The sequence below is a fragment of the Zalophus californianus genome, chromosome 12 (genome assembly GCF_009762305.2).
Source record: "Zalophus californianus isolate mZalCal1 chromosome 12, mZalCal1.pri.v2, whole genome shotgun sequence".
NCBI classification, from domain to species: Eukaryota; Metazoa; Chordata; class Mammalia; order Carnivora; family Otariidae; genus Zalophus; species Zalophus californianus.
The window spans coordinates 73,386,517-73,413,239 of record NC_045606.1 but is presented as its reverse complement, the minus strand read 5'-3'; the positions used below and the strand labels follow the sequence as shown (position 1 = coordinate 73,413,239).

The window sequence follows — 26,723 nt, the reverse complement described above, 5'->3', positions numbered from 1 at the left end:
TATCTGCAGCTAGGGATGCATTAGAACAACATAAAGGCAGCATTAACTAGAGGGCATGCCCCTGTACCTTCTTTCTTCAGTAGGCACCCATGACATCCTCGTGAGTCCCGGGAGCACTTGCCTCTCCCTTAGCCCTCTAGGCCACATGATTCACATGAGAAGGAAATAGTCTAAAATGAAGACAGCTGTGCAGAGGACGGTATATAGATGCAGAAAGAGAATATGATTTGGGCCCACCTCAGCATCACATTCCCTTGAATTCCATCAACTTTTATAATTTTGATAGTGTCAAAGGAGCTTATTTTGTGTGTTCCTGGAATTATGATTCACTTTGTCACAGGACTTACTGGTAACAGGACAATCCCTTCCATCCCCAGGAAATGCAGGTTCTTCTGATGCATAGGTTCCTAGTGTTGGCCACAGGAGAAAGGTGAGGGGGATAAGAAAGAAACAACTTGGACAGATACAAGACATCTCTGTGTAAAAGCTGATTAAAGTGATAGGCTAGGAGAGGCAGTAAGTGCTACCTACATTATGTGCTTAGCTTCTAGAAATCTACACATTATCTTCCTCATACTGAGAATTACTTAATGAAAAGTAACTTAATTCACTTAGAAATCAAAGAAAAGGCAAACTTTGAATACGTAAACAACTTTTTAAAAAACATAATGTTAAAAAAATTGAAATCTCCAGGACAGTTCTACCTCTTGTGATATGTTTTTCTAAGTGTAAAATAATATGCACTCATGTCCAGAATCCACTTTAAAAAAGCTGGCTAAATGCAGCACCATGTAGTTAAGTCCTAAAGTTTATTAAACAGGTAATAACTATTAGTTTATTAAATACTGGCTATGTAGTTGGCCATGTACATATGGACATGGCTTTTTCTAAAATTTTGGGCTTTATGTAAAAGTTAACTTTTAGCCTTATGTAAAAGTTAGCTGTCATCTCCTCGGGGTGGCCTTTTGTGACTATGCTATCAAATTAACATATTCCTCCTTATTTGCATTCACAGATGTTCCTTTCCCTTATACTATATTTCATAAACTATTATGATGTCTTTATTGGTGTGACTGAGTTTTTATTGTCATCTCTTCCCCTAGTGTGTTTGCTTCATAAAAACAAAAACCATGCCTATGTCATTCACCACTGTAATACCTGAAAGGTTAGGCACTCCTAGCCAAGAAATCTATGGAATTTCTTGTTGAATCTTGGTTGTATGAATAAATCCTTTCCTCTGTCTTTTGCTGAAAACAATGATCACAACTTTTTGGTCATTTTATGCACTAAATAAAATGATTAGGCTTCCAGAACTTGGCTTAAACTAATAAGATGAAAGAACAAGCGTGTAATGTAATTAGCTTAAAATAAATGGAAAATATTGCACGTTTTATTGTCAAGATAATTTTTAGGATATTCGTTTTTGCTATTGACTACCACTGCATTAGTGCTTGTATCTGCTTAGTGCATTAGCACTAAATACTATTGATTCACTCAGCTCACAGACCAATTTAATCTTTGCATTTGTCCCATTTGCTGAGCACCACCTCACCTATAGTTCAGTTAGTAGAGTGGCTGCTAGATGCAAGTGTTAATCAGATTTTAAATTTAAAATGTCATTAGAAAATTTAATATCATACAAATTTACACTTTTCTGGTATATGGTCATAAATTCTAGCAAATCATGAATAATCCATATATTTTGAGATGACAACTCAGCAAACTTAATTTTCATAAAATCAGCTTTAGAAAAGAGTGCTTTACAGATCAAAACTGACCTTAATTCACCCCTTTTACCTAGAGCATGATTTGAAATGTCACCTACCATTTTAATGTCCTCTGATTGATGAACATTTTGGTGATTTACCCAAATAAGACAACTGAGGTCAGACTGCAGTCTGAATCCACAATTTTTATTTTTTGTTTTATAGTTAAGGCATTTCCCCTTTTTGTGAGCATGAAGAATGGTGAAAATAGCCTTTATTTTATATCAGCATGCATTTATAAGACATTTTTATGTCTTCTTGTTGAAAAACTAGAGAATATTTTTGAAATACAGAAGGCAGACACACTTCACCTGCTCTAAGTTAGCCTAGGTCTAGGGTGAAGTGCAGTAAACCTCTTCCCCAAGGCTTTAAGATAGGAAGTGTTGAGCAGTGTTGACTGCTCAGCAAGTAATTCATATGCAAATGAACCAGCACGGAACATTTTAGTTAGAAAAAATACATAATAAGCAGACTGGAATGTATCCAGGATCTTAGAATCACTTACCACATTCACTATTATTAAAAACAAAACAAAACAAAACAAACAACAGCAACAACAAAACACCAAGGGAGTTTTAATAACTTCAAGAGTAGCTGAGCCCTTGGTTTCATTCCCGATAAATGAGCCCTTTTACAGCCCTCCCTTGGCGGCTGGAGATGTGACTTACAGCACATATCTGGGTACTGAGTCATTCTGGACTCCGTGTGCCCACTGACTCGGTATTTGTGCCAATCCATGAATAAGCAACAGCAGAAATTCCTCGTGGGTATTCTATCCAAATTCTAACAGATCCTCCTTTTTCTTATTAGAGGAGATAAGAATGCAGGATGGGATAACCATTGATAAGACAGAAGTCTGAAGTAAGGGTGTAACACCCAAAACCTGATACATTATTCTGAATAAAAAAATCCATTACTACTCAAGGAGGTTAATAGTCTTATCAAAATGCAGGATCCCATGTGCTTTCATTTGTTTCTAATCATGTAGTAGTATGACAATGAAAATATCATGTGTTAGAGCTGTCTTCAAAGTTCTGTTAACACCAGCTTTTCAAAAACCAACTTAAAAACATTTTTTTTTGCACGAACTCCTTATTGTTTGCTACATTAATTTTACCAAGTGAATCTCCATGTAGAAACCAACTACTTAAATGAGGAATTCTTAATCTCAGGAAACAAACTGAGGGTTGCTGGAGTGGTGAGGGGTGGGAGGGATGGGGTGGCTGGGTGATGGACATTGGGGAGAGTATGTGCTATGGTGAGCGCTGTGAATTGTGGAAGACTGTTGAATCACAGATCTGTACCTCTGAAACAAATAATACATGTTAAAAAAAAAAAGAAGATAGCAGGAGGAGAAGAATGAAGGGGGGGAAATCGGAGGGGGAGACGAACCATGAGAGACTATGGACTCTGAGAAACAAACTGAGGGTTCTAGAGGGGAGGGAGGTGGGAAGATGGGTTAGCCTGGTGATGGGTATTAAAGAGGGCACGTTCTGCATGGAGCACTGGGTGTTATACACAAACAATGAATCATGGAACACTACATCAAAAACTAATGATGTAATGTATGGTGATTAACATAACAATAAAAAATAAAAAAAGAAACCAACTATTTAAAATAAAATACAGATCATACCACTTGCTTCAAAAGACATTAAGAAGAATGAAGAATTAATTTAAAATGCATTCATCACATCATGAATCAGTGTAATCCACAGGTAAAGCCTACCTATATTTTTGGTGACAGTTTTAGCATTAACTGTATTTCTTTGCTGTTAGCTTACAAAAATGTCATGCCTTTAATTCTTTCCTGGGTGGACCTGTGAATAAGCTACCAAATGGTTTAAAGGTTAGCAGGAGGAAGACAGAGTAAAAGACACTAGTGGCTCATTTTGTAACACATTTTCAATACCCTCTGGGTGTGCCCAGCTATCTCAGAAGGCGTTACAAAATTCTGGAAAGAAAATAATTTTAAATTCTTATTTATTTATTATTTATTATGTTATGTTAATCACCATACATGACATCATTAGTTTTTGATGTAGTGTTCCATGATTCACTGTTTGCGTATAACAACACCCAGTGCTCCATTGATATGAGGAATTCTTAATCTCAGGAAACAAACTGAGGGTTGCTGGAGTGGTGGGGGGTGGGAGGGATGGGGTGGCTGGGTGATAAACCTTAAATTCTTTTTAATAAAATAATGCAGTATGCTAATTTTCATGGGTCGGTAGCATGTAATTCAAATAAGTAAGTTAGGGGTCAGAGACTCCCTGCGCCTGGGTGAGAATAAAGAAGAGTTTACAGCAAGGGAGGGATTAAGTGTCAAATTAACAAATTTCTACTTAGATTTTTTTTAAAAAAGTATATTGAATCCTTATACCTCGAGGGTTTTTTTCTTGTAAGATTTTGCTTTGGTAGCTATTATATTTGGCATAAGGCCAAGGTATCTAGTGTTTAGAATGAAGAATCCTCAATAACATTTTTCCTATAGGATAACATTCTCTTGTTTCGGAGCATGGGAAGTAAAAAAACCCTGAAGTCAGACTTCACATTTTTCATCCCTAATACAAAAATACTCTCTTGAGAGTGCTAGATTGTTTAAATAAGACATGCCAAACCAGTATAATTACATGGATGTTATTTGTAACACTGACTCCACATTCCCTGTTCAAATGGTGCGGTGTGTGGGAGATTAGAGATATATGGCCTATAAAGAGTTATAAATCTTTGTTTATATTATTAAATATTACGAGACATGCCCTGAGGATGACAGATCAATAATGGTCCTTGTGGTTTCCTGATGGAAGGCTGCAATTATTTTCTTCCATTACAACTTAAATGTAACCCAATTTTACTCATCTATCATCTTTATAATAGTAATAAAGAAACATCACTGTGTGTTTATTTTTCTGCCTATTCCTATTATTCCTTGTTTGCATCTTGTTTTGATTTTGTTTTCATTCAGAATTGTTCTAATCACTTTGCTTTTTTCCTCTGATGGCTCTGAGTGGTGACCCTTTAACTTTGGCACTCCTTGAAACGGAGATGGAAAATTACTACTTTAAGTTTCCTTTATTTTGGGAAGTGGTTGGCTACTCTTTGAATTTGAGTATAAATGATATCTAAAAACAAGGAAGCTTGGTACAAACAACCTGTGAGGTTGACTTTTTCTAAAACTGCATTATCTGTAATTTCTTGAATGCACAGTATAATTTAAGTTACAGAGGCACAATATCTTACAATGTTATGGGTAGTTAGAATGAAGGTTGGGGAAAGAACACCTTATACCTTCTGGCTTGACTAGGGTACAATTCTGTTTCAATTATCTTTCTCTCCAGCCCAAACCACCATCACTCCCCACCTCTCTCTCTCTCTTTTATTTTTTATTTTTTGAACTATTAAGTTTTAAGAAGGATTTACACAAATGAAGTATTATGGAGGTGGGTCACTCATAAGAGGTAGGGAGGTAAGTGAAAGACCTTCATGAGCAGTAGAATCAGAGTGTGCCCCTTCCAGAAAATTCAATAATTTAAATTTGTCTTTCTTCACATAAGTATTCCTTACAATAATAGTTGCTGTTTATTATGTGCCAAGGATTAAGTTAGGTTCTTTTGTAAACATTATTGCACTTGTTCTCCCAATGGCCCTGCATGGAGGGAAAATGCATTCAGAAAGTTTAAATAATGCTCTTGTGACCAGACAGGTATAAAATGTGTATACATCTGAACCCAGATCTCTTTGACTTCAGTCTTGTTCCTTTAGGCCATGCTGTCTCCCAAAGAGCTAAATTTATGATCATCTTATTGTGCTAGGAACTTTATATATATTATCCCCAAATTTTACAAAACCCTATGAAGTAGGTTTTGTTCTGTGCGTGTTACAAATGAGGAGACTGAGGCTCTAAAGGAGTCAAGTCATGCAGCAGAAATCACACAGCTGGTATGTAATGAGCTGCAACTTGCATCTAGGTGCGCCTGGCACCAAACTGCATGTTTCTCCCCTTCAACTGATCAATCATTTGTCATTAAGATGTTGGTGAAAATATTTTTTTACTACAACTCTACTTTTTTTTAAAATTCTTTCAAATGCTTACATATAGAGCAAAACTTTGATATTGGAATTGCAAGAAAAAGTGTAACGTATTAATTGTATTTTCTGGTTAGATGAGAGATATTTCAAGAACCCTTTTCCAAATTTCAACTCTGATTGAAAATCTCTCCAAAATGTATTAATCCACTTCTCTTAGTAAGTATAATTTAGGGTATAGGACCTTTACAGTTTAGGGATTAAAAAGTTTTTTAGTCAATATTGATCTCATTTGTAGGAAATTGGGTGAAGGTGTACTGATTCTATTTTTTTCCTAGAATAATTGTCATGTTAGTAAATACCTTATATGTATGATACTGTTGGAGAGTCCCATCAATGTGCTTAAAATGAACTGAATTTTAAAACTGTATATCTCCAAAGAGAAAGTGAGGGATATTTTTCTTCCCAAATTTGGGGATTTACAAAGTCTCCATATTATGGGATAGTTTCTCAACTATTTTATTTTGAATAGTAATGTGCTGTTTAGGGAATATGCATTAGACTAAAACAACTTTAATTAAATACCAGTTTAGGATGTTTACAGAAGTCAAATGATGAATGAGTAAAAAAAGGTGGTAAAGATATTTAAGACTAAAGATTTAGTAATTATTTGTGGGTATGTAATCTCATAATTCTAAGTGTTAGAAATCACTGTAAACATATCCTTTAGGAATCACTTTCAAAAGCAACACAGAAAATGGTTATATTGTGAAGATCAAGATTTTATTTTTATTGAACTGATACAATCAACTCTAATATTACACGAATGGGTATTGCGGCTTAGGATAATTTTCCAGAAACAACATCAAAAGCAGAATCAAAGAGTTCTGAAACACAAGTAACTTAGATATGAAGAAGATGTGCTCTGGAAACTATCAAATGACTCAAAAGAGATCATTTAATGTCATCAATATAAGAAGCAGTATATGAAGAGTCTGCATAGACGTGTTTCATAAAATGTGAGAGTGGGAAACGCAACCAAATATGTGATCTGAAATAAGCAAATCAGGCCTACATACTGGCTTGACCCCTAGAATTTAAAAGACGCTCTTTCTTGGTACTCTCTCTGTCTGATCCTGTGACAGAAACCCTCTTTGTACATGGCAGAAGCTCAGACAGGGCCAGAAAACCCCTGCCATGGCTTTGTTTACACACTGGGGCCAGGCAGAAGCCTCAGCAGAAAGTTACTGCTGTAGCTTTCTTTCTCTACAGAGCACACAACAGTCTCTCCATAAAGATCTGATGGATTAGAGATATTAATAACAAAACTACAATATATGTGTTTATTCACCAAACTTTATGCCAAAACAAAAGCTCAGTTCCAAGAAATTGTTAAAAGTGTCACCTGATATCTTGCCAAGTAAAGTTGCCAAGACAAAATGGAGTCGTCTTATTGCTTAGTCTTTCTAAACAGGTTTGATTTTGTAAATCATTCTGTTTTGTGTGAGTAATGGCTCTCTCGGTGCCTTCATTTCAAGATGAAGCTAGGAAATGATTGTATGCTGATGACTGGAACAATGTGAGGTCTTTTTGTGGACTGGTATATGAAAACTGAGAATGTGGGTAGTCTCATTCTCAGAAGAATTTTGATCTTTAGTAACCAGAGAAGATAAACAGGCAAATAAGTAGAAGAGGTTTGAAGGTATTTGTCTTTATGGAATTTGGCCAGTGCAAAAGTTGGCTTCCCTTGTAAGAAGACTATGTTGGCAAGCTCCATCTTGTTTTCCACAGGAATTTTTGCGATGGGAATGATAATGACTTCAGGTGCAGTTGGTGCATTTTGGGCATTTTTTCCTGGGTGATAAAACTGACCTGAATTTCACTGGATAATTCTGCCTGACTTTTTGTTTTCCTTGGAACACTAAAAGAGTGAAAGGGGTAGAAAAGTTCAAATGTATTTGACAATTTCTAGAATTGATAAGTACTTTTACATCAGAGGGTGGAAATGTACAAAATAAAATAATGAAATAGGATATCAATATACCCTCATAAGGTAAAGTCTCTTTTTAATTTTTAATAGAACATGATTTAAATAGCAAAGTCATGTGCTTTAGAAGCCCTGGAGGAACTCCTAACAGAATCTTTTTAAACTCGTGTTTCTGATGCAATTATTGGATAAAAAAAAGTGTTTTCTCTGGAATGCTATTAATGTTACATTTTCCCCCTAATTCCAGGTTTTGAAAGTCCTTTTGTTTCCTTTCATTCTTTTGTATTTTCTAGTGAAGAAAAGGGGCAGCCTCACAAGGAATTCTGTTGCTTCTTACAGAGTTTGCAACATGTATGACATGAGTGCAGGGAGAAATAAGTCTTAGTTGGGATTTATGCAAGTACATTATTTTTTATTCCTAAACTTTGGAGGGGGAAGGAGGGAAGTTATGTCTTTTTTTTTTTTTTTTAAAGATTTTATTTATTTATTGAGAGAGAGAGAATGAGAGATAGAGAGCACGAGAGGGAAGAGGGTCAGAGGGAGAAGCAGACTCCCTGCTGAGCAGGGATCCCGATGCGGGACTTGATCCCGGGACTCCAGGATCATGACCTGAGCCGAAGGCAGTCGCTTAACCAACTGAGCCACCCAGGCGCCCGGAAGATCTTTTTTTTTTTTTTTTTAAGATTATTTATTTATTTATTTATTTGAGAGAGAGAGAGAGAGAGAGAGAGAGAGAGAAAGAGTGAGAGAGCCCAAGAGGGGGTAGGGTCAGAGGGAGAAGCAGACTCCCTGCCCAGCAGGGAGCCGGATGCGGGACTTGATCCCGGGACTCCGGGATTATGACCTGAGCCGAAGGCAGTCACTTAACCAACTGAGCCACCCAGGCACCTAGAAGTTATGTCTTTAGTTCACTAAAACATGAATTCACTTTCTCAGAAGTATTTTTCTAGCTTTATAAAAAGTTATTTGGTGGGGTGCCTGGGTGGCTCAGTTGGTTAAGCATCCGACCCTTTTGATTTAAGCTCAGGTCATTATCTCAGGGTCATGAGACTGAGCCTCGTGTGGGCCTCCGCACTCAGAGGGGAGTCTGCTTGAGATTCTCTCTCTTCCTCTCCCTCTTCCCCTGCCCCTGCTCACATGAGTTCTCTCTCTCTTTCTCAAATAAATACATAAATAAAATCTTAAAAAAGTGTTATTTGGAGCTTCCATTTGGGGAAGTATCACAGATATTTCAGCAAAAGTGAACCAAAGGTTTCTGAATTCATATGTTCTTGGTACCTTTCAGCAAATTATATACTTTCTTTCATCAAGGATATGTTTAATGTCCTTCTGCTTACAATAACAGCCTTTATTACTGAGACTGAAAATTCCTAAAGTAGCGAGATGTGGTTTTCCAAAGTCAAACCATCTGGTTTGTTCATTGTTCATCCAATTATGACCACTAGTGGTTGTTATGTTAGGAGATATAGCCAGGTTCACATGCTCGAATGTGGGTCCAAACCAAGGGAGCCCAAGGCCACAATGTACTCCTGATTTGGTACTCTTCCTCTAGCACCAAGTGATCTGATGGCTAGTAGGATAAATCCTCTGGGTATAGCTGGTAGCTTTTACTATATCTAAAAGCAACAAAGAATGTCCCTAACATCTCCTGTGAAAATACCATCTCATGTAGGTATAAACAAGTATTGATCAAAATATTTGTATTTATAAATATCAAATACCAACCAGGTAAAAAGTACCTAACTAGAAGGTGGTAGACACATGTCTATTCAAGTAGAAAGTCCATGCAAGTTCCAAAGGAAGGGTTTGGGAACAAAAGTTTCCTCTCTAGTTTTCTAAGTTATTCAGAGAAGTGTATTAGCTCATTTAAAAATATTTTATTTACCAACATTTTATTTACCAACATTTATTTACCAACATTACCAAGAGATTTTTTTGTTTGTTTTTAATTTTCTTTATATAATGCCCAGAATATAAACGATTGATTTGTTTATCAGTGAATGAATGGGGCCTCATAAGGAAAAAGTCTTCAAAAGCCACAAATTAACTTGAGCTTCTCATTCTAAATGCTGTAAAGACTGCACTGGGATCTCAATAATTGTGTTTTATAGGAACTGCTGTTACATTAAGCTTTGTGTAAATCTGACCAGAACTATTTAAGCTTATATGAGAAATAAGTTTAATAATCTGAAGTGTTGACAAACATGTAAACCCAAACTGTAAAATACTTTTTCTTTTAGAACCACATTAACTTTTCCTCCAGCTATGATTTTATATTTAAATGAAGATTCAATATCTAAAGTTTCTTGGAAAGAATATACAAATACTTTGGATAAAGATCATTTACCAAGCACCAAAAAGCCCTTAATGTTCTTTTTCTAGACTGCTACTTATTCTGACTTATACCTCATAATTTATAAGGGGGAAATGTATATGACTTACCCTATTAAAGCAGTGTTCGTGGTTGGGTCCATAAAAATGTTGAAGACATCTCACATTGTTTTTGTTGACGATCTTGTTGAAGAATTCATTGACATATTTGATAGGGAATGCACAGACAGCAGAGCGATTCATTGGTTCAGCAGAATCTGGCTTGCTTTGTGCAAACACTCCATAGAGAATGTCATCATTCAGGTTAGCACCTATTTGCTTAGCAAGGTGGGCCCCAGGCTTACTGACATATGCAGCTTGGAGAATATTAAAAACTTCCTCCCTGGTGGATCTCTTTCTTCTTTTTTCCGTGAGAATACACTCCAGAGGCATTTCCATGTAGGAATGCAATCCAGAGTCTACAGAACAGAACCTGATTATTCTTGTGTGAAAAGTCTGAGCATCTAGAGTTTCTCGTTGGACTGTCAAAAAGTAAATAAAATGATTGCTTTCAAAGGCTTGGACATATTTAATAGGGTAGGAATCTCTGAACTCAGGTAGAACATCAATATAAGACTGGTCTGTCAAAAACTTGAAACCATCTTGCGTTTCCTTTAGCCTTCTCACTGATATCGAATGCAATGAATGATCTGGATGGTACGAGGAATTTATGGTATTGCCCACGAAGAAGTTGATGAACCGATCCTTTTCAGATATCAGGACTTTGGTTCCCAGGGCACTCACCACACAGTCAGGGCACTGGCCAGGCTCTTCGTCTGCCTGTGGGGAGTACATGCAATGAACTTCCGACTGTATGTCAGCAGTATTGCTGGGTGGAAGGACATGTCGCTGGCAGGTCCCTCTGTGGACACTGCCACAGCTAATGAGTTGGTCATCATAGTATGTGTCAATAAGTAGAGCCATGTTGATGTTATCTTCCCAAATGCCACCTGATAAATTGGCTTTGTTGCTGCAGTCCTGACATGGGAAACAATCTGGGTGTTCCAGCACGGGCCCAGTCTTGTACTCAGCAACCTTCTGAAGATCTTTGTCATTTAAAACATAAATATAGTTAACTGCGCCAAGGTAAATATGATGCTTGTGTAAAACAACATTCTGGATGGATGTTTCTGCAGTGAAGTTGGGAAGCTGATACTTCATGTTCACATTCATCTCAGACTTTACTAGTGCCTCTTTGCACTCCCCATAGCTCTTCTGCACCAAGGTAAATAGAAGCACAAGGATGCCAGGTGCAAACACAGCAGGGGCCTTCATGGTGAGAAGCTTATCTGCCAAAACACGTTCAAGGCGAGACCAGTTTAGTTGTCATTAGAAACAAGAAACTGAAAGAACCATACCAGTCAAACTATTAGAAACAAATCTTCCTAACTGGAATTTTTACATCAAGTAAAAACAAAAAACTCTAGCTGATTTCACATAAAGATGCATTGTGCAGATGGACATGACTCTACATAGTTTAATTTTGGAACTCAAGCCATGAACGAGTAATTTTAGAGAACCATTATGAGATGCAAACAACGTTCTGTATTAAAGACAATACAGCAACTAAGTTAGACTCATTTAGCAATGAAGTCAGAAACAGCAAATTTCTTTTCTAACCCCTTGCTGTTTTTTAATGTGGTTTAATATCTGCGGTAATGACTAGGTTGATATTTAAACTTTCTTAGTTAGTCAAGTAAAGGAACTGCGGTTCAGATTCATTTATTCTAGAAATCACAGCAGGCATTGTTTCCTTGGGAGCATGTAGAATTACTAGGCTAAATTTAGCTTCCTTTTGGAAGAAAACAATCATAAATTCTAGAAGCAATATGATCACATGCTGTTTATAGGATTTTGTGTGCAGAGGAAAAGGTATGGTTATAATTTGGCTATAGTTGATCTATTGTTTTGGATAGACAAATGCTTAACTTAATGTAAGATGACTGGAAACATAAAAAGAGCAATCTGAAAATATATAATATAAAATATAATGTTCAGGATTAAAGTCCTAGAATTATTTCTTAGGGAAAAACAACATATTGTTCATTAGCAAGCCAAAAGCTATTTAGTAAAGAAAACACATTATTTTAACATTCCATTGTATGCACATGGACAATATTTCTAACTAGTTATCATGAGTGCATTTGTTTTTCAGTTTCAAAAAACTTAAGGTACATGAGTTACAAACACTGTTAGTCTGTTAGTTCTACTTATAAAAGTTGTAGGCAGGGTGGTAGGTTAAAAAAGGAGAGGCCTTAGAAGGAATAGAAACCAAACGGCTATTACTTTTTTCCCTCCTTTTTTAGTGCATAATTCTGACAGGACAAAAGGAACCTTTAAAAAGTTACGAGGCATTATAACCATGCCAAAGACTAACCCGAGGTCTACAAAATCACAGCAGAATTCACGAACAACTAATATGTACACAACTCTGTGCTTGCACTATGGAAATGGGGTGTGGTACTTACCTTTCAGTGAACCTACACTGTGGTTGAGAGACAAAGCACATATGGAAATAACTATGGTACACAGCATTATAATACCCTGCATAGCACAAACCAAGAGCTAAAAGCATCAAGAGAGGGAGACATGGCTTATACTTAGAATTACTATGATAATAAGAAATAGGGACAAGTCTACTATGTTGTGAGGTCCAGGAATGAAGGACAATGTCTGTTTGGCTCATCACTCTTTCCCAAATATCTGATACAGAGCCTAGAACACAGTAGGTGTTAAATAAGTATATGTTGAATAAATAAGTGAATAAAAATTCAGGCAATAAGTTCAAAGTTACAGAAAAGGTAAGTGTAGTAGCCAGAATTTGAATCCAAATCTTTCTGACTCCAAAATCAAAGATAATTTTATTCTACCAAATTGATAGGAATTGCAGACATTATTTAAGAGGTAAAAGAACAGTCAAGGATTTTGAGCTGGAGAATCATATAATCAAGGTTTTCCTTTAAAGACTGATCTGGAGGCAAGGTGGCTGAGAGCAGGGTTTAGAACCTGGCAACAGGAAGACCAGGTGATAGGGTATTATTATATCCATAACCTTATTATCTATAAGGGCCAGAGTCAAGATGGTGTTCCCAAGAATAGAAAGGAAGGGATCAATGAAAGAATATTTGAATAAATATTGAATAAACAAAGATTTGACACCTAAATTGGTGGAGTACAAAAGAGAAGGCAAAGATGACTAGCAGTTATCTGGGAAAAGGGGGAATGATTTATAAAACTTGGGTAGTCAATAGGAGGAAATTGGGCTAAAGACTGACAAATATGATAAGTTGGTTTTAAACATGTTGAGTTTCATGTGTTATTGGGAAATGGGTGAAAACGTTCTACTATAGGGATGACTAGTAGGTTTTATATTGTTCATCAGGAAGCAGATGCCTGTAATAAGTGAGGAATAAGGATTCTAAGAAGACAGAGCATTTATGCCAAGCAACAGAGGCAAATGACAAGAAGGATTCTGAGGAGAAGTCTGCCCTTACTAGGAAAGTGGCGTGATCAGTCTTAGGTGAGACAATATTTGTCTGGGGTGAGAGAGTGGCAAGTGGAAGTATGAGTGCCATGTCTGTACTTGAAGGAATGACAATGTAGAACTCAGTCTTGGTAGAGTAATAGGGACTCGAGTTGGATTAGGAATAAACTTCGCATGTTATCTACACAGAGATAATGGTTAAAATTAAGAGTAAGTTCATGGAGGGACAAGGTGAAGGAAGAAAAAAGGTTGAATGAAGGAAATCTTGGAATTACTCACATTGGAGAAACAAATGAAGGAGTCAAGGGAGGTAATTTCAGTGAGGTGCCAAGACAACCAATGTTGTACTGTGTCACAGAAGCCAGGTGAGGGGCTTGAGAAGGAGGACATGGGCCACATGGAAGCTCTTTGCTGACTTTCAAGAGAGTAATCTCAGTAGATTCAGTAGTTGTATCGAATACTAAATTGCAAGAGAATGTGTGGTAAGGAAGTAGAATGTTTGTCAAAGGAAGGGCAAGCAAATCAGGGTCAAGAAGAGTTTATTCTTTTTTCTTTTTTCAAAAGTTTACTCTTTTTTTAAAAAAATATTTTATTTATTTTTTTTATCAGAAAGAGAGAGAGAGCACAAGCAGGGGGAGCAACAGGCAGAGGGAGAAGCACGCTCCCTGCTGAGCAAGGAGCCCAATGTGGGACTCGATCCCAGGACCCTGGGATCAGGACCTGAGCCAAGGGCAGAGGCTTAACCAGCTAAGCTACCTGGGCATCCCTCAAAAGTTTATTCTTAAATTGTAGGAAAGACATGTGCTTATTTGTAGATATTTCTCCCACTAACATTTATTGGGTATCTACTAAGGGCCAGGCATGGTGGTAGGTTCTGGGAATACAGAGATATGGTGCCTTTCTCTAGGAAGTCAGAGTCACTCGATGGAGGATTGACAGACAGTTATGAGAATGCATAAAAAGGGCAGCCAACCACATTGGAAATGATGCTAGAGCTGAGTCTTGAAGGAGGAGGAGGATGAAGGGAAATTCCTTCACAGCAGTTTGTAAAAAGATATAGACGCAGGCACAGCAGTTTGTAAAAAAAGTTATAGAGGCAGGAGAGAATATATGGCATGGTCAGAAGAACTGCAAGTAGTTGAGCCCAGAGAAGTGGGGAAACCAAGGAAAGCAAATGGGAGAGATAAAACTTGTTGGAGCAGTATCCCAAAAGAGTAAAAAGAGGCATTTTCAAGAGCCTAGAACATAAGAAAGATCACTTTCTGAGACAGCAGGTGAGGATAAGTAAGATGATGTACAGAGACACTGGACTTTTGGGCATATGGTCTCAATATTTTAAAAACAAATTAGGGTATATGAACATCACTGAAAGTAATAGTTACAGAAGAGGTACTAGGATCTTCAGAGTAGAGAAAGAGGTTTAGAATAGCTACAACAAGCCATGCAAAAAGAGGTCAGCAAGAAATGAAAAGAAGGATTGCTTAATAGGTCTGAGGGCTCCTTTAAGATAAAGCACAATGTGTTGTGACTTTCTCTTCACATACAAAGTGTTTCACTGGACCAGAGGGCAAAGCAAAGTGTGTCATTAAGGTGAAGAATTGGAAGAGGTATAAGCCATGTAATAATAAAAATAACAGTAACATGTACTGAATGCTTAACATGTATGTGCCAGGCATTCTGCCAAACCCTCTGATTTACTCTTTATAAACACCTTTTGAAGTACAAAGTATTATTATTCTCTTCTTCTAGCCCCACATCAGGCATCAGGCTCTCTGCTCGGTGGAGAACCTGCTTCTCCCTCTGCCTCTCACCCCGCTCATGCTTACTCTCTCCATCTCTCTCTTTCTCTCCAATAAATAAACAAACAAACAAAAAAATTTTGGCCATGGTGGGGGGAATGACAAGGAGTAGAAGAAAAGAAGGGTTTAAAACAAGCTGTACTATTAGAGGACAAAAACAAATTCCAAATAAACTGCATATATGTATCTAAAACTTCTAGAATATATTATGGGGAAAAATTAAATGAACTTCTATGATATTAGTGTGTCTTCTAAAATTTGGAACATTAGCCTACTACAAAATTTGTCACTGTATTTTCTTTAGGAAAAGTAATACAGGAGGAAAATAAATGAACCATTACTGCCCAAAGAAAAAAAAGCATTACAACCAATTTGCATCTTAGTTGATACCCATTTATGCAATGTAGAGGGTGAATGACTTTTTTTCTTTTAGGCTTTTTGAAGGAGCCTTTAAAATGATCTTTTTTTTTTTTCTTAAATCTGAGCTATTCTGTTTTAAAAATAAGGTTCATATCTTAGAGTTGGTACTAATTCTCAGTTAACTAAGGTACAGTACTAATTCTCAGTTAACTAAGAATCCAAGAAAATGCCCAAATATACTAATGGGCTTTTTTGTTATCTCACTTGATGAGGTGGCAAGTCATAAGAAAACCAGGAGGGAAAGAGGATATTTTTTCTGTTTAAGGAAAAAACACTGCAGAATACCCTTGGAGTTTAACCCAGTCTCCCTCATCTTCTTTACATTCTCTTGATAGCAAACAGTGATGGCACTTTTCAAACTGAGAAATCAAAGAAAGGTTAATTTTTTTAAATTAAAGCCAAAAAAAAAAAATAGGACTAGAGCCCATTGTCAACAACAGGATTTTTAATTAAAAAATACAGGTTTCTGTTTAATCCTCAGATAATGAGAAAATGTAAACACCCTATTTCCTTGATCATTTCAATTAATTAAGTCTCCTCCCCATTAACAAAGATGTGTATTGGTCAGACTAGATCTTCTCCAGGAAATATCTGTCTTTCATAAGGAAAGGAGGGAAACCTTTTGGAAGTATTTGCTGCTGAGCGATATAGCCTGATGACACTGCTGGTTAAATAAGGGACAGCAAAGTGTTCAAGTGCACAGGCTCTGGAGACAGCCTGGAAGGTTTAAAACCATTTGCTGTCTGTGTGCCCCTTGGGCAAATAACTTCTCTGAGCCTCCATTTTCTCATCTGAGATATGGGAATGATTATAACACCTACCTCACTTGTTGTGATGGTTACTCTGATGGCTCAATGAGTTAAGGCATGTAAGTCACATAAGAGCAGTGCTTGACATGTAGTAGGTCAATAAATGTTCTTTATTATTATTGTTTGTTCATATACTCAAATATTTTTTGAGCATCTACTATGTTCCAGATAGTGTGTAGGGTGCTGATGACACAAAAATGAATAAAATGCTTTACAACTGTCCATGAGATCTCAGACTAGTAGGGAAGACAGACAAATAGACCACAGTTTAAACTCAATGTGGAAAGTCTATGGGAGTCTTTGAAGGGGAGCTTAACCAGGCTAGGGGAGTCAGGCAGGCACCAATCAGTTATGACCCCTTTCTCATAAGGTACTCACACCCTGAGGTGTAGCATGGGGGAGAACTTGAGTTTTAGTTGTGGCTGTGCAGCTGAATAGTTGTATGACCCAAAGCCAGTCACCCAACTTATTTGGCCTCAGCTGCTTTCTTATTTGTAAAATGATAGTGTTGATCTAGTCATGTGCTGGAGCCCTATGGCTCATGACGGCCTATTGTGTGCATCTTTCCAATGTGAGTTCAGTGACCTTACCTTGGAAGCTTGAAATAGGCCATGGCTGGAGTATTTACATCACAGAAACTGGCAAACATTACAAATCAGGACTTTTTTTTCCTCCCCTGAAAGGATGATGATTAAATATTTACAAGCACACTCCTAGGCTGAACTAATGACTTCCAAAGTTATTTTCTAACTATAATAATTTTCAACTCTGAGATTGTTTTTCTACAGTTACATTTTATTTCAATGCCATTGTGTTGGCATATATTGCTTTTTCTATCTATATAATCTGCCAGATCGGGATGTGTGAGCAATTTTAATATTTATATTGGTAGTAACTCCAGAAATACTTTCACTTTTCATATATTTTTGTCTTGATACAATTATTCCTGTGATATGCCTGGATCAGGCTTTCAATATAGAATGTCTTTTTTACTGTTTCTGTTTTTTCTTTCTTTCTGAAATAGTGCTGGCCATGTAGCCAGCTTTGTGCTCCTTACTAAAAGGAACACGTAAAGATGATTCAAACAGATTGACTAATTCATTCTCTTAAAATGTTGTACACATAGCAGGTGAAACTGAATCATCCATAAAACATTTCTTTATTTCTTTTCAGTTGATAGTTGGGATAATCTCACTGGCAAAACATTTCCTGGGAGTAATTATCTGAATGGCACTTTGGCCATCAAACGATTGGTATTTAGGAGTATTTCCTTTAAAGAGGATTGTTCTGTTAGCTCGGAAGATCAGCTCAGCCTAAACTTAAGACCAGCTACTCCTCCACTCTGTCTGCCATCTATCTGCCATTAGTTTTTTTTTACTAAACTAGCTTACATGGATTTTTCATTCCCCAGAAATACATTTAATTCCCTAAGAATTTATTGAGTAGCCACCTCTGCCTATCACCCCTACTACTGTTGTTATTATTGTTCTCATCAATAAAAACCTATCACAAAGCAGTTGTGTGTTATATTCAAGCACTGATTCCTCAGGAAAAAACACCACAGGTGTAATGGGATATATTTGTAAGAGAGACTTTCTAGAGTTTGACAGGGGTAACTTTGCTTTCTTTAGGAACTGATTTTCTTAGAAATCATAATACTTTACAATTATATAGATAGCACTACATAGTATAGAAAGTACTGTCAGTTATATCCTCACCTTTAATCTGCATAGTTATCTTATAAGGTGAGCATTATTCCCTTTCAGATGATGAAACTGAGATTCAAAGAAGATAAAATATTATCTAAAATGTACTAAATGTGCAATATAGTTCTTGTGAGTGTATTTCTAATGCTTTTAAAAAAATGTATCATGCTCACTTGAGCTGTTTTAAATTATTTGCATTTCCTAAAAATGATTTTTATTCAAAAGGTGTAATATTTTAGTAAACATTTGTTTTAACCTACCTACTTTATTTTTATTTTTTTTAAAGATTTTTAAATTATTTTATTTTATTTATTTATTTGACAGAGAGAGACACAGCAAGAGAGGGAACACAAGCAGGGGGAGTGGGAGAGGGAGAAGCAGGCTTCCCGTGGAGCAGGGAGCCCGATGCGGGGCTCGATCCCAGGACCCCGGGATCACGACCCGAGCCGAAGGCAGACGCCCAATGACTGAGCCACCCACGTGCCCTGTAACCTACCTAACTACTTTAACTCTCGCTGTCTCTACTACTGGCAACTCTTTTGAAAACTCTCCCTCCTCTCTAATGGGGCTGTCATCATATGGCTTACCTCCCTTACCACAAGGTGAGCTTGCAAACCAAGCTGCCCTTTCAGTGAACTTTTCTTTTGATGCAGAGCTTAGTCGGGATAAGCATGTGACCAAATCAAGACCAGAGTCTTTTTGAGATTTAATATAAATACTGGGAAAGGACCTCTCTCTTTGAAAGATGACAAGTACTAAAGATGATGTTAATTTAGATTGTCTGATGCCCAACTTTGCCAGTATGTTGAGAAAGCCTCCCTGAACACAAAACTGACCAAAGGGCAGGAGAACCTAGACACAGAGAAAGGGAGGCTCTCCATGTTGCTGTTTGAACATCTGTACCCACCATGTCTTAAGCTAATAGGAACCAGTAAAATCTTTCCTCCTTCCTTTCTCTCTTTTTTTTTTTCATCAGCAGTTTCATTGTGATTCTTTTATTCCTTGCTCCTGAAAAAGTCCTGACCAAATAATGTCCATCTGGAGATACTACAAATCTGTGAGTTCAAACACAAGGTCAAGTGAATAAAAGCAATTTTAAGTAAAATATTCAAGTAATTAGAACAAAGAGCAAAGATGGTTCCCTTATTTACTTGAATAATTACTTTAAATATTTCATTTTGCATTTGGAAATACATCTATTAGTTAAAATTTCTGAGGTGGTATACTAGTTTTTTCCTGCCATATAATTTCAATTTTTTTTTACAATAGTTACATAACATAATCTCAAGACAGAAATAATGTATCTAAGTGAAGAGGCAAGATATAAAAAGTGGAAAAAATTTCAATCCTGCTTTTAAGTATATAAAACGGATTTATGATGATGGAGAATGGCTGAGGCCCCATATTAAGGAAATTGCAGCCATAAAAAACAGTCATAGTTAAATCTCCAGGAGGACTTGCCAGAGTGAAATCCTAAGAAAAATTCTTAGCCTTCTCTACACTTACATTATTTCTATTAACTGTATAAGTAGGACCAGAAAAGCAAAGTTAAGGAAAGAAGATTCTAAAAGGAGATTCCTGATGACAATTATAATACTGTATTTATAAATATTCACTGTTTATAAAGAATCATATTATCTCACACAATATTTAATCAAATATTTGTGAGCATCCATTGCATATCATGCACTTATCTAGATACTGAGAGTTCCTACTCTCAGAAAAGCATGTAGTCTGTGGATTTGAAGACAGAAAGATAAATGTTAAAAATCTGAGGGTTTAACTTAAATTGAAAAGTGAATGGATCTCCTGGGCTGTCGAGAAAGCAAATTTTAAAACACGCTTCGTTGAACATTTGATTCTTATGCCTAAAGATTTAATAGTGTTATGATCATTAAAAAAGTCTAAACTGACTTTAGAAAGATAAAACAATATGCCACATCAAAAATCCCATCTAATGTAGCCAGATACTACATTGACAATAATTAATTTTCTTTTCTTTCTTTCTTTCTTTCTTTTTTTTTGGAGAGAGAGAGAGAGAGAGAGAGAGAGAGAGAGAGAGAGAGAGAGAGAGAGGAGGGAGGGGCAGAGGGAAAGGAAGAAAGAGAATCCCGAGTAGGCTCCATGCCCAGTGCAGAGCCGGACATGGGGCACAATCCCACAACCTTGAGATCATGACCTGAGCTGAAATCAAGAGCTGGACACTTAACCAACTGAGCAACCCAGGTGCCCCTACTTTGACAATGATTTCTAATAGTAAGTTGGGAGGACAGAAGAAATCTTGAGGATTTTTCAGCCATCCAACTGCTCTTTCATATGACCTCATTTAAATGATCTAAATACTCATAAGCCAGTCCTATGTCTAATATTTACAGACAAGTTTGCTTGATAACATTCTTCCCAATAGCTTATAAAACCTTCTAGAGAAGAGGTGAGGTGTAGTGGAGAGAGTACTGGGCTTTGTTATCAGATGCACTTTGATGTGATATGAATCTGGGCTTAACCATTTACATATCTTATGACTAAAGTGTCATAACGTGTCAGTTTCCTTACCTAAAACATGGGGATAATGGTATACGTCTTGTGGGTTGCCCATGAGGGTTAGGGATAAATCATGAGACACTGGCATTCAATCATGCACAGAATACACTGGCATTCAATAAATATAGCTACCATGCTTATCCTAAGCTGTGTTTTAGCCAGTTTTTGCATGCCTTCGTCAAAAATGAGGAACTTGGCACAGTCTGCTGGTGAGCCCACTCCAAATACTTGGTGACTGTTTCATCACCATAATCCTCTCAGTTTAAATATTGTTATTTCTTATTTTCCCACCCTTTGGCCATTTGTGGTTTTCCTCTAAACCTGTCTCAAGTTCCTGAAGTCCTTAAGTTGTCCTCTAAGGCAAAGGCCATGGTAAGGGCCTTCCACGCTAGGGAAGAACAACAAAAAAGGAACCATTACTTTACCACTTTAAAGAAGAGCAAACCCACACCCCCACTTAAGTTTAGCAAATAAAGATATAGGATTCCCAGTTGAATCTGAATCTCAGATAATGACCAATTTTTTTAGTATAAATATGTCCCATGAATATATTTTATGTGACAATCCTAGTTGCAAGCAAATGAAGAAAAATAAGGGAACAATTACCCTTTTTACTAACAGAATTCAGATTGAAAAGATTTTGGCCATATTTATCTATTGGTGTAGAGCAATATTTTTAAGGTTTTTGTAGCACATGTTGCAAAACTGCATATGATTATTTTTGTGTTGTTGCAGTGTGTCTAAAACATGCTGTTTTCAAAGTGATTACCAAAGTAAACTGTTTCTAACAGGTGATTTTAAATATCATGTGAAGGTGTAACTATGTGAAAGGGAGTAAAAATTCTTTTTTTTTTTTTTAATTAAAAATCAAGGAAAAGATTTGTGTGCTTGTGGAGAAAAGTTACACTGTGTATGGCAGCCTGTCACTGACATGAAATTTCTAAAAAAACAGTATCCTTAGATTGTAGGCTTTATTTATAATAAACGAGCTTATTAAAAATTCACATATGGGGTGCCTGGGTGGCTCCGTCGTTAAGTGTCTGCCTTCAGCTCAGGTCATGATCCCAGGGTCCTGGGATCGAGTCCCAAGTCGGGCTCCCTGCTCCGCGGGAAGCCTGCTTCTCCCTCTTGCACTCCCCCTGCTTGTGTTCCTGCTCTTGCTATCTCTTTCTCTGTCAAATACCTTAAATAAAACCTTAAGTAAATAAAACCTTAAAAAAAAATTCACGTATAGGTGGCTATAGAAAAGAAGTTAAACTAAACATGGTGCAAGAATAATTTTCATGTATTATAATTAATTAATGTTTTAGGGGCTCCTTTAAACACTGATGCTTGATTATTATACAAATGTTATTTCTTTGAAAGAGACCTAAATAGTGCTTTTATTCAGATTCTTATCCACTATTGCATCCCTTCTTCTTCCAAAAATCATTTTAAAAGTTGAAAATGATTGTATTGTAGCATCAGAAAAAGCCAACTGTGCATTTTCTAGTTGAAACGTATGACTGAGACCATTGTCTGACTCTGATCTGGTAAGAATAAAGATAAAAAGAACAGAATTTCCTTATATTCTCAAGATTATCCTTCATACATTCGTAATCTGTTAGTAAACATCTCTGTCCTTTTAAGAATTGCTGAAAGTATCAAGTTCTGGGAAAGAAGAATAAATGGACATTTGTTTTAACGTACATATTGTAAAAAGTCCTGTTGAGAAAATACGTTGAACTGTCAGAGTCCTGAATGATTGGACAGGCTTTTGTCCCATTAATAAGTTGTAGGTCAGACAAGAATGTTTCATTGCCCTTGAATATGTGAACACTGAACTTTCACTGTTAAGAAAGTGCTAAGATGCTTGAAATCCTATAAAAGTAGTTAAAAATAATTTTCAGCCTAATGGATAAGTGTAATTTTATAGTCCAGATTGTGCAGAAGTGCTACCAGGTTTTCTTCAATTAATCTAGGAACAGTGAATAACATGAAACTACAAATCATGTATGAGAAACATCATCCTAAGTATGTAAGTTAAAATAAGCTCAGCAACTTTTTCCAGTCATATTCAAACACAGGGTTGGAATAGGATAAACCTGACTGAACAGTCAGAATGTGAAGCATTGAAGGGAGACAAGTTAGAGAGGAAGCTGGTACATTACTCATTAATGAATCAGACATTTCCCTCCCTCAGTGTTTGAAAATGTCCTCAGCACAAGGCATGGTAAATTCCAAATTGGGGGGAGCTGTGCTCAGAATTGGGACTATATAACTGATCAATCTCTCTGGTGTTATGTAAAGCAGAAATCAAATACTTGTGGGAAATGGTGGTGGTGAGTGGACCCCATTTGTGTCCTGGTAGCTGTCATGTAAAGACAAACCAGTATCCAGGGAAAGAGAGAGAAGGGTAGAGGGACAGGGGTGCTAAAGGCCAAGCCCTAACCCCCAAATAGGAGTTAAATCCATGTGAGGTGGGCATTACCCTATAACTCTATTTTCACTTAGTTCTTAGGGTAGGTCTGAGAACCTCCTTGGAAATCAGAGTTAGCAAGTAGATTCTCTGCCAGAGGAATGAACTAGGGAGTTTCTCAAGGTAAATTTTGTCAGTATGTAACATTTTCTTTTTCAGGAAAAGTAGAAAAAACTTTTAGAAATCATAAAAAAACTGTGAATGGAAGGAATAGCCAAACCTAGTCATATTTTACATAGACGTGGATCCCTTGGGTAAACATAATGCAATTCTAACAGTTGGGAGAAAAAAATAAAAACATATCACTATGTTGAGATCAATATATAATCAGAGAATAAAAGAACGAAACAAAACTTTCTATAAAAAATATTTTCAAAGGGATAGAGAAGGCCAAGGAAAAGCTATACTTGTTAAAAAAAAAACACACACAAAAAAACAGAACAGTACAGGGGCACCTGGGTGGCTCAGTTGGTAAAGCGTCTGCTTTCAGCTCAGGTTATGATCTTAGGGTCCTGGGATCCGCTCAGCGGGGAGCCTGCTTTTCCCTCTCTCTCTGCCCCTCCCCGCTCACTCACTCTCTCAAATCAAGAAAATCTTAAAAAAATAGAAGAGTACAAAAAAATAAGTACATAAGTACAAAATCCAATTTCTAAAACTCAGTAAACACTTTGGATCCTTGAAAAATCAATAAACCAAAAGGTTAGGACAACTTAAAGACAACTGCGCTCAGGACCATATTTATATAACTGATCAATTCAAGGAAAATTAATCCAAGGCAGTTGTGTGTGTGTATGTAGGGGGTATGTGTGTTTGAGGGAGAGAGAAACAGAAAGAGAACCGACAGAGCAAGACATTAAAAAAAACAAAAACTTTTCAACCATATCGGTGTTGCTTACTGACTGGCAGTCCTAGCCTCCCGCCCCACTGTGCTACGAAGTGCTATAAAGATAGGTACACATTGCTGAAGGAACAGAGAAAGAAGAACAACTAATCGTGGCAGAGAGAGGCAGGGCCAAGGAGTATGTTAGCGTGGAGGTATTACTTGAGCCAGGTTTTGCAGGTTAAGTTGGAGTTGCTTAGGCATAGTAAAAGCAGGGGACAGACAAGACACACAACTAGGCACCTCAGGGAGAATGTGCAGGCTCTCTAGGAAGCTGTAACTGGCGTAGAGACTATGTGGGTTGGGCTGGGTATGGATGAAACTGGAAGATTAGGCTGGGGCCACATCATAGAAAGCCTTATACATCCCGTTGAGGGATCTATAGTTTATCTGTAGTGAAGTCACTGGGAGGTTTTAAGCAGAAGATGGGAACGAGCATAGTACTTTTAACTATGTATTAGAAAATTTGGTGACAGTGTGGTGAATGGACTGAAGTGGAAAGAAGCTAGAGGCCAGAAGACTGACAGAAGGTCACTGCAGCTGTCCAGGCAATAGAAGATGAAGATTAACAAGAGTGAAGATCTATATCTTCAACTTTATTTCCAGAGAGTCCAGAAATCCATCTCTCAAGCATCAATTTTGTATGTCCAACAGCTACGTAAGACTAAATCTGACAAATATCAATTGAGGTCTTAATATATGGGAGGTGCTTGGGGATGAGAGTACATCAGTAAACAAAATGAACACTCCTGCTCTTGTGGAACTTACTTTCTAGCAGTTAGATCCAGACAACAAATTATACATGTGGTGTGTTACATGTTGATGAGTGTTACTGGCAAAAAGAGAGAGAGAGAGAAAGCAGGGTTAGAGGATCAGGAGCACATAGAAGGAAGGTGGTGGGAGAGGTCTGTGGCTTTGAAACATTGGGAAGCTGGCTTTTAAGGAAAGAGTTGAAGGAGGAGAGGACTTAGCCTTCTGAGACATGAAAGATTTCTTTTTTTTCTTGCAGAGGCAAGACGGACCTAACTGAAAGCATGCCCGGTGCGTCTGAGGCACAGCAAAGGGCCAATAAGCCTGGACCCTGGTCCAGGAGATGAGATAAGATCAGAGAGGACAAAGAATTAGTCCATATAGGGCCTTGTAGGTCACTGTGAGACTTGGGGTTTTACTGGAGTGAAATGAGGAGCTGTTGGAGGGTGTTGAGCATGGGAGTGAATATATTTGAATGGAATCACCTTGACTGTATGTGGAAGAAGACTGGTGGTGGCAGGGGAATGGGATAGGGTAAAAATGGAGAAGTGAGATCTGTTAGGAGGCTGCTGCAGTAGTCCAGGTGAATGATGGCGGTGGTATGGGCTAGAGAAGATGAAGTGATAAGAGGTAGTTGAATTCTGGTTATATTTGAGACAGAGCTATGAGGATTTGCTAATGGATTTGGAGATGAGGTGTGTGAGAAAAAAGCAGTCATGAATACTCCAAATATTTTGGCTTTTGTAACAGAGAAAATGATTTTGCCAGTTACTGACATAGAGAAGCTGGTCGGTAGAGCAAGTTTGGCAGGAATGTGTGATGATCAGGGCAGGTAGTTCTGTTCATCATGCTTGAGATACTTTTTAGGCATCCAATGGGAGATGTTGAATATGCAGTTATCCAACTGAGTCCTTGATTTAAGGAGAAAGGTCTGCACTAGAAATTTAAATTGGGAAGTTGTCTGCACATTGATGGTATGAAAAGCCATGAAATATGATGAGACCACCAAGGAAAGGAGAATGCAGAGGAGGCCTGCGTGCTGGGGCACACCAAAGCTGGGAAGAAGGCAAATGAGACAAACAGTCGGATGTCCTTCTGACACCTCATTTACTCCCATGAAAACTTGTTCTACCACTCCATATCCCATCTCAATGCCTAATATTTCTCACTTTTCCAGGACATCGTTCTTGACTCCTACCTATAGGTGTTTTAAATATGTCCATCTGCTTCCATTCCCACTGCCACCCATAGTTGAGGGCAGTGTCACTTCTTGCCTGGATTAGGTCAACAGCTTCCTACCTGGTATTCCGACTCCATTCTTGCTCCTGATCATCCATTCCCCAATGTACCAAAGATATGTTTCTAAAATGACAATGTGATTATGTCACTTTGCTTTTTAAAAATAGTTCAACTCCTTAGCACAGCTTAAAAGTCATTCATGATTTGGCCTCTGCCTAACTCTCTCCAGCCTTGCCTCTTGCCATCGCCCCCCTAGAAATCTAGACTCTAGCTACCTTGCCCTTCTTCAGGTTGCTGAAGCAAGCCATGTGCTCTCCTGCTCTGGGTCTCAGCACACATGGGTCCCTTTATGGAATACTCTTGTCCTCACCTTCACCTGGTTAACTTATTCTCTCCTCAAGTCTTATCATAGGTGACACTTCTTTCAGGAAGCCTTCTCTGATACCTCTCTCACCCTCTAGGAATGGATTAGAAACTGTTCCACA

General features: G+C 37.5%; 1 protein-coding gene across 2 annotated transcripts in view; it reads right to left on the bottom strand.

Moving 5' to 3' along the window:
* Positions 1-26,723, bottom strand: part of MET (MET proto-oncogene, receptor tyrosine kinase) — a 114,717-nt gene that overhangs the window by 74,538 nt on the left and 13,456 nt on the right. For both annotated transcript variants that reach the window (XM_027573895.2, XM_027573896.2), the window contains one exon: positions 10,225-11,441. In XM_027573895.2, coding sequence (XP_027429696.1) covers positions 10,225-11,441 — 1,217 coding nt within the window. The remainder of the gene's footprint in view (positions 1-10,224; positions 11,442-26,723) is intronic.